Genomic DNA, 12,227 nt, shown 5'->3' on the forward strand with positions numbered 1-12,227 from the left:
AAAACAATAAAAAAACAGTTATTTACTAACAAAATCACCTCTTAAACTACATTCCATGCTTCTTCAAATGCTGAGCAAAGTTTAGTACATGTCAATGCAGCTGATAATGGATAATTACTGATTGATATAGTATCCTCGGTATAATCGACATTAACACTGCCTCTAGCCATTGCACCTACAACTATGGCGATTGGTTCTTCAGTTTTTGGCACCAACTCTCGACAAGGTTGAATTTCTTTTGAGGAGAAAGACATGGCTATTTTTTTAACACCAACTGGAAGATGGTCTGTGATAGGATTTTTTATTACTTTCATCAATTTCGGCCCACCATCTGCTCTTATTGAAAATTTGTGTAAAAGTTGTACTGAAAAAAAAACACATTTCAGTAAGAAAATACATATAACCAAAAAATCAGACACAAATAGTGTTGAGCTTCTATTTTGCAAAAATATAACTCTTGAGTTTAAAAACTCATTATTAAGGAACTCAGTAAAGTGTGCCAGTTACTTATAATAATACTAATAGTATTTATTGTGTCATAAAATACAAAATTGCACAAAAGAGGAAGTACATTTAAAATAATATCACCCAAGCCTAAAAAACAAGTGAAATAAAATAAGTAAAAAAAATTAATGTTACAAAGTTTTAAAAAAAAAGATAATAATGATGTAGATAATGTACTAAAAGCTAAAAAATAATTCGGAAGGTCCTAGGTAGCAGTCACCACACCACTCTCCTCAGCAATTCTTGGCATTGATCAGATAAAAAAATAATAAAATCGTTGGGCGTAGCGTAGCCTATTATTTTCAAGTTTTTAGTTTCTAATTATGTTATTCAATTCTTCTCACTCTGTTAAGTTCATTTAGTGCCTCAGTATTACGAGGTTTATTTCCCGATAATATGTTGCAATCTAACTCCTCAATACAGTCAGGCCCTGTCATTTAATACCTATATTGGGGTAGTTGTGAAAAAATATGTAATCCGCCATTTAGTTGCTGCGGCCATCTTGGATTTACAATGATACAATATTTATTAAATTGAATTGTCATCAAAACTAAATGTGTGTACCAAATATCAAATCAATCTGCCAACAGGAAGGAGGCCAAACCTCAATTACTAAATTTGACCCAACAAATACGGCAAGCTAAATAAAACCGTTTAATAAAAACAAATAATACAAACAAACTGTAAGAAATTTGTTAAAATATATTGAATTCACCTGCCTAATTAGGATAGCCTCTTTGAAATTTTTTTTAAAGTTGCAATTCCCTAATTAGGGGGATGAAATTTGATTTAGGAAGAACGGCTTTCATAAAACGAAGCATTGATTTTTGAAATTTTTTGCAATCTTACACGCCTTTCATGCGATAAACAAGGTCCATAAACTCTGTCAGCATAGTTAGTATGCGAGAGGACAAGAGAGTTGCAAAACATTTTTTAAGTATTCGTGTCCAGAATCCGTTTGAAGGGAAATAAGTTTATTAAGGCTTAGGTAGGTTTTTTTTTGCGATGACACCTAATTGTTTGGAGAATATGGGCCCTTGGTTAAAAATAACACCAAGACATTTACCTTCAGTCAGTACATACAGGGAACTCATCCAGGCAGCTTAAGTTGAAGGATGACCCAATAAGGATATTTTGGTTTTTTGCTGGGTTTAGGGGTAGGGAGTTTTCCTCGATCCCCTCTTTATGGTTGAAGATCATTGTTTATTTTTATCAGCGCTGCAAATTTTTTGACAAGGCTGTGTTCAACTAGAGGAAGTAGCCATCTACAAACATATGCAGATTACAGTCTCTCATCAACTGCCGCAAGTTAGATGTAAAAATAGCATAGAGAAAGGGAGCGAGTACTGAACCCTGAGGTATGTCATTAGTGCCAATACGAGTGTCTGAAATGAGTGGTATCATTTACACTGACAAATTGTGATCTGTTGAAGAGCCAGTCTGAAATTCGACCTTTAAACCCATAGTAATGGGGTTTGGCGATTAGGCAGTCAAGGTTGACAGTTATCAAAAGCCTTGGTTGACTAAGACATTGAGGAAAGTGTCGAAGAACATGCTACGAAAATTGTATTGTGACCTTAAGAAGGCATGACCAGCAGGGCCGTCTTTAACCTATTGGGGGCCCTGGGCATAATAGGATAATGGGGCCCCTATGACTTTGACAGAACACTATTTTGTTAGAATAGACAAAGAAAGTAGATAAACAAGGTTAAATATTTATTTTTATTAACAATCACATGAAACGAACAATTAAATGTAATATAGTCCACAAAAGTAACTTTTTTAGCATTTGCAGGTAAGTGCTTAAAAATCTGTTATTTGAAGAGGAACCCTTTTAGATTTCAGATGGGCAAAATCGTTAATCACTTCTTCAAAATCTATGCTTTTTAGCACATCAGATTCTATCGACATCAGCGACAAACTGGTTAATCTCTCTTGAAGCATGTACTTCCTAATTCATTTTTAATTCTTTTCAATTTGCAGAAGGAACGTTTCCGACTGCAGTTAGTTACCATCATGCTTAAAAAGATTCTCAATGCGATTTCTACATTTGGAAATGTGTCTTCAATTTTGTTTTCTTTCAAAAGTTGATATATTTTAATATACAATCCTCATTTTCACTGTCAATAATTTTCAAGTATTCTGTTATCTGTTATTCTGGCCATCTGGTTTGTGAAATACTTTTAACAACTTTTTTGAACCTAAATGTTCTGTGAATATATTCCATCGACAAGTAGAGCCCGAAAAAAAGTTGTACACTTTCTGAACCATTTCAAAAAACTTTGTTACCTCCGATACACTCCCAGCAGCATGTACACCTACTAATTCAAACTTGGAGCTTCATACTTCGCTTCTTTCGCTCAATTTAAATGGAGCGAGTCACACTGATGAGTGTACTACTGATGATTTTTCTTTAAAATGTGTATGTGCTTAGTATACCATTATATATTTGAATTTATCTACGCATGCTGAAGTCGGAAAACCTAATTTTTGGGCGAGAGTAGAATAGCTTCGCGCATGTGAAAGCTAGTAAGATGGTATTGTAGTCAGTAATTTGGGTTCGATTTCTTCGAATTATATAAGTTTTTTGGTATCTAATAAATAGTGGTTATCCTTTGGTGATCTGTCAGGAACTAGGGATTTTGTATTTGATCTGAGGGAGGCCCCTATCTATCGCGGGCACTTGCCCAAAGTGCCCACTGGGAAAGAGGGGTCTGATGACCGGTACGACGAAAGAATATGCTGTTCTTTAAAAAAATCTTGTATCTAAGATAGTATACTCCTTCAACGGTTTTGAGAGATACAGATGTCAGTTTCAAAGAGTGAATATCACTGAAGCTATTTACTTTTGTGGAGGGCTTCTTATGGGAACACAGCCTGTTTCAAATGATAAATTGATTATATGTTTGAGGGGAAAAGGCAATGTTTAATTGAAATCAAATCATTTTATAAAAGATTTTGTCAGGCCCTTCAGTGTGGGTGGGACTTCTGCTTGAGAAGTAGTTGTTTTAGTAATTTAGGACTAATAGGGATAAACTCAAAAGATGCTGAAAAAAAAGGAGTTTTTGTAGAAGCTTTAAATGTAGTTGTATTGGCCAGGTTATGAGTCAATAAAATGATAATATTTGCATTTTATTGCCAATGTTCCAGGACTTAAGTTGGGTCCACATGGCTTTAGTATTCTGACGGTGAGGTTTAGCATATAACAGAAGTAGGACTTCTTTTCAGATGAGACGCGTTGTTGGTATTACACAGAGTACTGAGGAGGGGTGGAAAAAATAAGTTCGCACACCAAGCAGAATACTTCTGGTAAAGACATTTTATTCTCAATCGGTTGGATAGTATGACAGACATTTGTTGAAAATACGAGTAATTTTCTAGAAAATAAAAACAGGAACATAAATAATGTTTCTTATTTCTTGATATAATACATACCAAACAGAAAAGTTCAAATTAATTCCCTTCTCAATACCGCTAAGGTACCAGAAAAACTTGTTTGCATTTCCAATACGCCAAATCCACTATGACAAATCCAGTTTCAGATGGATCGTACAGTGCTGAACTTCTTACCGTAGTACTTTTTTTAAATACAGAAATACATAAAAAGTGAATTCGAATTATACCAAAAAAGTTACTTACAGCGTCATTTACCAGCAAATAGATCAAGCTATAATGTCGATAATTCTGTCGATACAGATCACGAGCATTTAAATGGGAATGAAATATGAAATGATAAATTGGTTGAAGAAAATATGTAAACAAACATGGTGCAAAGGGTATCAATGATGACAAACGAAAACATAATCATATTAGGTAAATTACCAGCGGTAGGAAAGTTATGCTACAGAACAGTAGTTTAGTTCTGTTGAATTTCCCGAAGGCATTGATTTTCAGTTTCCTCAATATTCGAAGTGTATTGGTGAACTATGGTTAAGAGGATTTACTGGTCGAATTAAAGATGGTTTTGAAGTAGCAAGAGTTTCAAAGAGTGATAACAGGCTATCCAGTTGGTACAACTGATTCCAATCAATTTGTTCAGTTTCAAATTCAAAGTCAAACATATGGATCTGTGGAACATAAAAGATCTGACCTGTTTCAGAAATGGATTTGGTTTTACTATATGTGTAAGGTTACAATGCATGATATTATGATCAGGAAGCCCAAAACTGGTCACTGATGAACAGATATTCAGTAAGGAGTTACTGATAATAGTATCTAACAAGGTTGCTGAAGAATCGGATGTACAGGTTGGACTGATAATAGTTTGTTTACTATCACGTTCAAACATAATATTATGAAATCTTGTTTTTATATTATCTATGAGAAAAATAATGTTTGAATTCCTTAAGATCACAAAGTTTGAGATATTCTGACTTTAAATGAAATAATGATATCATCTAACAAGTTGAGTTGGTGATAGAACTGTTCGTATGGAGATAGTTGTCTGGGCAGATTTAGATTTTATTGAAGTAGAATAGTCGGCGCAGGTTGTAGTAGGTTTAACTGTGAGGGTTGACTTAGTCACTTGAGTATAAGGGGATTGAGAAGACCGATTGGAATTTTCATGTAGCAATTTTATCATGTCAATGTTGCTATCCTCCAAAAGGTTCGTTCCAACCTTGAGTCACAAACAGATTTCCAACTGTTTGTAAATCGTTGTCAACGCGCATGTCTGGTAAATATTGGTTTCTGATTAATTTGAAATTTCTGATTGGAACAGCTGATAGTTCAACTGAAGTTTGGCATGGAATTTCAACATAACCTTTAAAAATAATTTGGGAAAGAAAGTTTTTGGCTTTCTCCTACTCCATCTTAAATCAAAAAAAGGGGATGAGGGATGTGTAGATCATGCAAAGAAGTAACTTTCAGACACAAACTGAAAGACTGTCCTCCTGAAACAGCTACTTTCGTATAAACATTGAATTACATGAAAGAAAAAAAAATTCTTTCGAAACAAATACTTCTATATGAACACTGAATTATACAGAAGATACTTTTCTCTACTCAGTTTGTATTTCAAACATTCCACAACGAATGTCACTCCTAAAAATATAACCCCTTCAATTCTTTAAAAATGAATCTAATCAAGTGTATTTCTGGAGAGTAAAAGAAGGTTGCAGTATTTTATATCTCTATTCTATTTACTTATCAACATGGAACTGGGAGGTCACCGCAATAATTAATTTGTGTAATTAAAGATGTTCATATTATAGATTCACTTAAAGAATTCCCAATTTTTCCTGCGCCAGCTAATACATAATTTATTTTATAACAATTTTTGCAGGTTATGTTGTTTGTAAGTTGCATGAACATAAAACAGAAACAGTAATACGGAATACGCATGCGTCAGATTGATGGTTAGAAGGTAATCCTCAAATCATTCTGATAGATTTCGAACAGGTTTGAATCTTGGATGGAACAGAAAACTGATAGTTTACTAATGGTTGGAAACTCATGTTGGAACGCAATCACATTACTGCACAGAATCCTGACTCTCAGAAACTGTTTCTGACACTGGTTGGAACGAACCTAAAGTACCGATATTTTGGGTTGAAGTTTCAAGTTTAGCGTTTACTGTCATTAGAGTTTCATCAGGGCATTCCTTCAACAAAATTGTGATCTCCTGTCGAAATATGTTGATATTGAATTCATTTTGCTAATGGCCATCATAAACAGTTGGATAGTTGCATTATATGTCTTATCAAATTTACTTCCAATTTAATCTTCGTTACGACACTTTCCGCAATCCATTTGGAGTTTTAGCAAGATTCAATTTTATATAAGAGTTCTCAAAAGTCCATCAAAAAGGAAGAATTGGCAACACTGCACTCAGAAGCACATTGTTCTGTCTCAATGAGGGTAATATTCAATCAACTCAATACTCCAAAATACACTTGTATGAATTACCAAAAGCTACAGTCAGTTGGAATCATCATATGCACTTGACACTAAATAATTTTTCAAGGCTATGTTCACTAATTAACTGAATGAAAATTTGGCAACTTGAGAAATATTGTTTTATTATTTGACCTCACTTGACTCAATCAAACTAATCCTTTTTTGATTCTTTGAATTTACACTTTTTTCCCATTTTCTCGATGAAAATTTAAGATAGGAAAAATGTTAACACCATTTCATGACCTCAAAATAATGAATGGACTGACCTGTTACTTGATGAAAATTAACAACTCTATCTATGGTTTCAATAGCTCATACTGGAGCCTCTGGCGTAAAATTAATCTATTGAAAACACTTTCCCAACACCAGAACAAAAAGTACGGTCTCTCGGCGGTCGTTTCGCTAACCAAGTCAGTGTCCTCGGGAGATCATTATTGATTCATAATGTTCTCATGAGGACGCTAACTTGGTTAGTAAAACGCGCGTTGAGAGACCGTAATTTTTGTTTTGACTTTGGGAAAGTGTTTTCACTTTCTATTACACAATTTTCAAAAAAACGTTGCTTCCCCAGTAGAAATATCTACCGAGAAAGCTACGGTGTTAGTGAAACACATCTAATGTGTTTATGAAAATTGTATAATTATTATCATGGATAATAACCTCAACAATTTGAATACTTATATGTAACTAGCAGTTGTTCCGCGCATTAGTCTTTTTTCTCTCCTATTGAAAAACTGTTGAGTTTTCTTTTAGGACTCTATTGGAAATGAAAGTTTAACGCCACTCACCCATAAGGCCACCGAACCTTTTAAAAGTTCTAGGGATCCTCGTCTGTGGATTTATTTCTATTAATACATTGTTAGCAGTATGTATATAAACTTGCAATAAACCTGCTCTATTCAATGGACTATCAAACAGCATCAACAAACATTGATGAGTTATATCAGGACGACAAGATCCTACATCACGTTTGTTACTTTTCAAAACATGTGTGTGATCGTCGCAATTCAGTAATTCAAATTTATTCCCTACCTGAAACAAATTATAAATGATTATCAAAATTAAACATTATTTTTGTACCTACCTTAACACTTTCCAGTTGGGCACCTTCCAATATAATTATCAAACGTTTTTCTTGATTCTTTAAATGTGCAACAACCAAATGTTTCGGTATAGGATCAAATTCAAACTCATCCTCTTTCGATTCTTTCAATTTTCGCTTTTTTCCCATTTTTCTGCAGTTAGATTATAAGACAGGAAAAACAAAACTGAGAACAGTGAGAACACCTATTTTAACCTCAAATTGAACTTGAAAAAAGAAGTACTTCTTCTTCTTTTTGTCTTTACTTCCTTGAGACAATGAGACATAGACTTTATAAAAGAGCAGAACAGACAACTCAGTTTTTAACGCATAAAGGCGAGTTCATATTAGAACGATTGCGATTTGCGGTTCCGTAAATTTGCTCAATTGTCAAAATACCCTGTTTATGTTGAAGTGGGCAATATCTAGGGATTTCATTGTTGAATTTTAAATTTTATTACATGAACCTGAATGATGACATACGACTCATACGAATTACGACTTTTAAGACCATATCAGAATATAGGACTAACAATTTTCTCAAGTTTGGTTTAATAGAATCGTGTCCTCAAACCACTTATCTTAACGTTACTGCCTGCAGGGGCGAGGGGTTTTTTTGCAAAATGAGTTTTCTTTAATGAGGGGCCAACCAAATTCAATAATTTATTGAATAATGAGAGAGTGAGCCTGAAATGGTTGAAATATTTCCCTGGATCACTAATTCTCATTTATTTCAGCCACAAGATTGTGATATTGTGATTGTGATATTTTCTTCTATTTTTGAAAATATTTCCCACTATAAAGACGAGGTTTTCTCAATGAAGCTTTTTACGGTAAATTTGATATAATTTGAACAACCTGACACATTCGTCCATTTCGGATTCAATTTCGATGTATGGGCTGAAAAAACGAGAGTCAAAGCAATATAACTACTTTGTATGTTGACGTATAACATTCTGCGGAAATCGCAAAAAAGTTCAATTTTTTCAACTTTTCTACGATAAACACGACGCCATTTTAAATCGTACTTTTTATGCGATGTTCGTTCCAACATGAAATAGCCTTAAGTAAGAAATTATGAACAAATATTTTTTTCATGGGATTTCTTGCTGATGGTCATTGTAGCTATGGCTAACCTAATGGAATACAAAAATGGAAAGATAAATACGTCCTATTGGTAGATGCAATAAACCAAGGAAAAAAAGACAGTGTCTTCGTTTCAAATATTTTGATTTAGTGTTTTGATATTTCAATATTTTTAATCAATAATTATCACAATTGATATTCGTAATGAAGGATCGGTAGCATAAATGAAAGGAGCTTTTTAGAAAATTCAACATTTGAAATATCTTCTATATGGAAAATACAAATTTTATTTCTACTTCAAAATCAAGATTTTTCCTTTTTTTTTCATATTTTGGAAACTGTTATGTGAGAATTTTGTGAGGAATTCTAAGTGAAGGAGGGTAAAATACGAAGATATTTTTCTGTTCCAGTTAGTAGTTTGACACGGACGACAGAGGCACACTAGACTTGGTCTACTGCGCCGTAAGGGAAGCAAATACCATAAAAATAAGAAGAAGAAGTGGAACTTCGGAAATAATTGTTGGTTATTCACTGTAGATTAATTTGAATCTGTAATTTGTATTGATCACAATAAATATCTTAGATGTAGTTTTTGTTTTGTATTATATATTTTTTGATTATGGTGTTCAATAAAAATTATCAAAATTATTGATTTGAAAGAAATAAAAAAAACAGAGCAAGTCAGTGTTCAGTTAATCAAAATATATTCAATTACATTGACTTTAAGTTAAAAAGGCTGAGGCCATAGAATTATTTCAAAAGGTTATTTGTTGTTTTTTTCATGAACCGGGAATGAAACATCAATATTGTTTCACTAATACTGTTTTTTTAAAATCATAAGTAGAGGTTTTAGGGAGATGGATATGCATTCTGGAAGATTTAATTTCCACTTTCCCTAATGAAATAAAAATGTTTTCTTTCGAATTTGAATTCAATCGGACATTTATATGTATTTTCCTAATTTCCTATAAGATAAAATTAATATTTGACAATAGCAGTCTGGATGAGATTTCAACAATTTATATTTCAATAATCTGTGATGGGTATGAAATAATCGCTGACGCTAGGTTCAAGAATAATCTCATTAAAATATCATTTGAATATAACGTAACTTTTCTTTTTTCCGTATACGGAGTATTTCAGGAATTTCTCTTCCCTTCCAATTTTTTTCTGATCGAGGATGAATTCTTATCACTTCAATATCCGAGTCGCAATCGTATCATCGGACAAAAATCGTAGATTCATATAAGCAAAAATGTTTGTTCAATACGAGCTTCCTTGGTGAGTTTATATTCGGGCTCTACATCAAATTCAAAGATGCTGTACATTTCATTATCATTTCCATATACGGCAGTGATATTACAATCCACACGAACAATTCTAATCTTATTGATATTCACGGGTAAGGTTGATTGTCACATTGTCATCAAACCTCAGAAATTCGTCAATAATGCTTTCATTGAAAGAGGTAGGGAAAGGTCGGGCAAAGCGGAATAGGCGGGCAAAGTGAAAAATCAGCATATTTTATTTTAAAATTGGCGGGTTCAAGTTGTGCTGCCATGTGAACATAGCTTGTTATCTGAAATCGTTCATGTGACAGGTCGACTGTTAGTGTTTTTGAACGTTTTGTTGTAATTTTTTTACTGTTTTCTGTAAGGAATAATAAAGAAAAGGTAAGTGTTTTATCCTCTATCTATTTGTCAGCTATAGTTTACATGTTTAGAAGTATTTTAATGTGTTTATTGATCCTGTTTTTCCGTTTGAGATAAACAGGTGGATTTTTTTTAACGGTTGTAGGATGGCGGGCAAAGTGAATCACAGGTGTTGTGGGCAAAGTGAAATATTTGTCAAAGTGAAATGGTTGTTTTTTCGCATGATATGATCAAGCTTTTTTTTATTTTCAGATAAAAGATGGTGTATAACTATAAAAGAAAAACAACTTACCAATCATGGGATAAAAATAACATGGAAGTGGCACTGGTTGCTTGTAGGGATGGGATGTCAGTTAATGCGGCAGCACGCCAGTACAATATTCCTGTTACGACACTATTACGAAGAATAAAAGCACCAATTGTCAACCTGTTGATAAAAAACTTGGACGATATCGTTCTGTATTTAGTAAGGAGCAAGAAAAGATTTTAGCCGATTACGTCTTACAAATGGAAGAACGACTTTTTGGTTTAACCATAGCAGATCTTACGTCTCTCGCATATCAATTTGCTGTTAGGAACCACATTTCTCACCCATTTAATAATGAAAAACAAGTAGCAGAAAAAGATTGGGTTTACGGATTTTTAAAAAGGAACACGAAGTTATCACTGCGGCTTCCAGAGAAAACTTCGGCAGCTAGAGCGTCGGCCTTCAATGAGGTAAATGTTAATACGTTTTTCGACCTACTTGATCATTTATATGGAACTCATCGATATTCTCCGAATCGCATATATAATTGCGACGAGGCAGGAATTACCACGGTTCCAAATAAGCCTTCCAAAGTTATATCGAAAAAAGGAAAAAAACAGGTGGGAGTTTTGTCCCCCAAAAACAAAAATTTTCACCCATCCGAAAGGTTGGAAGTAGTTGTCTAAGGCCGCTTGAGGACCTCCCCCCACCATTTGACCTTGTCCTTGAATGACGTCATATGACCTTCAGTTACGTGTCAGATGATATGACCTTGATCATAGGTGTCGACCTTGAGATTCGAGTCTGTTCCTCGATATGTGACCTTGAAGTTTGGTCTTGAAAGATACCTCATGATCTTGCATTATGCACGTTCAATATGACCATGCGATTCGACCTTGAGATTTATCCTTGCTCAATACGTGACCTCGATGTTAAACCTTGTCACATCATATGATCTTCATTTTATCCATTATATCTGCAATACATGACTCTGAACTTGTGCTTTACCTTCAAGATCAACCTTGAGCTATGTGTATGCTATATAACTTCGAACATGAAATTTGAACTTGAGAATTCAAGCTATTCCTAATATGTGACCTTGAGGTTCAACCTTGGAGAGCATCTTACAACCTTGATATATATGCATGTCATATAACCTTGAACATGTAGTGGTGGGGGGGAATACTTTTAACGGGAGTGCGATGTGAATGTTTCACTCAGTTCGCATTCTCCTCCTAATCTTGTGGTTCATATAATTTCATACAAAATGTATATGTGCAACGAATGTGGGAAAAATTTCACACGCAGTGACAACCTGCGTCGTCATCAGCGCGATTCATGTACGTTGATGAGTTATGGAGGACCATCAACTGAGAATGATGGAGAAGCATCAACTCCGAAGAGGATGAGGTTAAACCCCCCAGCACCTCCGGTAATGCAGACATGCCAGTGCTGCAATTTGACAATTTCAAGTGATCAGATGAATGTACATCGTAGAACTTTGCACCATAGAACGAATGCATGTGTGCATTATGGGGAAGGTGTTAAAATTGTAGGCACAGCGTTCAAGTGTAGAATTGTGAGCTATAGGGTGGATAGTCAAAATCACCATATGGATTACAACACATTCTTCAATGAATTGAAGCAGAAAGTGTTGAAACTACTGGAAGAAGTGTTGGTCATTCATAAAATTGTGAAAGTGAATATGGAGGTGTTTGGGCGCTACAATCTACAAACTAAAGAGTACTGTAATGTTAAA

General features: G+C 34.2%; 1 protein-coding gene across 1 annotated transcript; it reads right to left on the bottom strand.

Moving 5' to 3' along the window:
• LOC111515047 (ribosomal RNA small subunit methyltransferase NEP1) lies at positions 1-7,709 on the bottom strand. The gene is made up of 3 exons (XM_074172950.1): positions 7,483-7,709; positions 7,191-7,430; positions 1-364 (listed from the first exon to the last, which is right to left on the bottom strand). Exons 1-3 carry the CDS (start codon positions 7,631-7,633, stop codon positions 42-44), a joined length of 714 nt encoding a protein of 237 aa, XP_074029051.1. The 5' UTR covers positions 7,634-7,709; the 3' UTR covers positions 1-41.
• Positions 7,710-12,227: the final 4,518 nt, after the last annotated feature.

The sequence above is a fragment of the Leptinotarsa decemlineata genome, unplaced genomic scaffold (genome assembly GCF_025532065.1).
Source record: "Leptinotarsa decemlineata unplaced genomic scaffold, Ldec_3_MD MMD2_tig00000199_RagTag_RagTag, whole genome shotgun sequence".
Classification (NCBI taxonomy): Eukaryota; Metazoa; Arthropoda; class Insecta; order Coleoptera; family Chrysomelidae; genus Leptinotarsa; species Leptinotarsa decemlineata.

Bases quoted from the DNA above. Each gene is read 5' to 3' on its own strand.
- LOC111515047 (XM_074172950.1), bottom strand. From the start codon at position 7,633: ATGGGAAAAAAGCGAAAATTGAAAGAATCGAAAGAGGATGAGTTTGAA. The intron at 7,431-7,482 runs GTACAAAAATAA...TGTTTCAGGTAG, and splicing joins ACTGGAAAGTGTTAAGGTAG to GGAATAAATTTGAATTACTG. The intron at 365-7,190 runs GTGAGTGGCGTT...TTTTTTTTTCAG, and splicing joins AAGGTTCGGTGGCCTTATGG to TACAACTTTTACACAAATTT.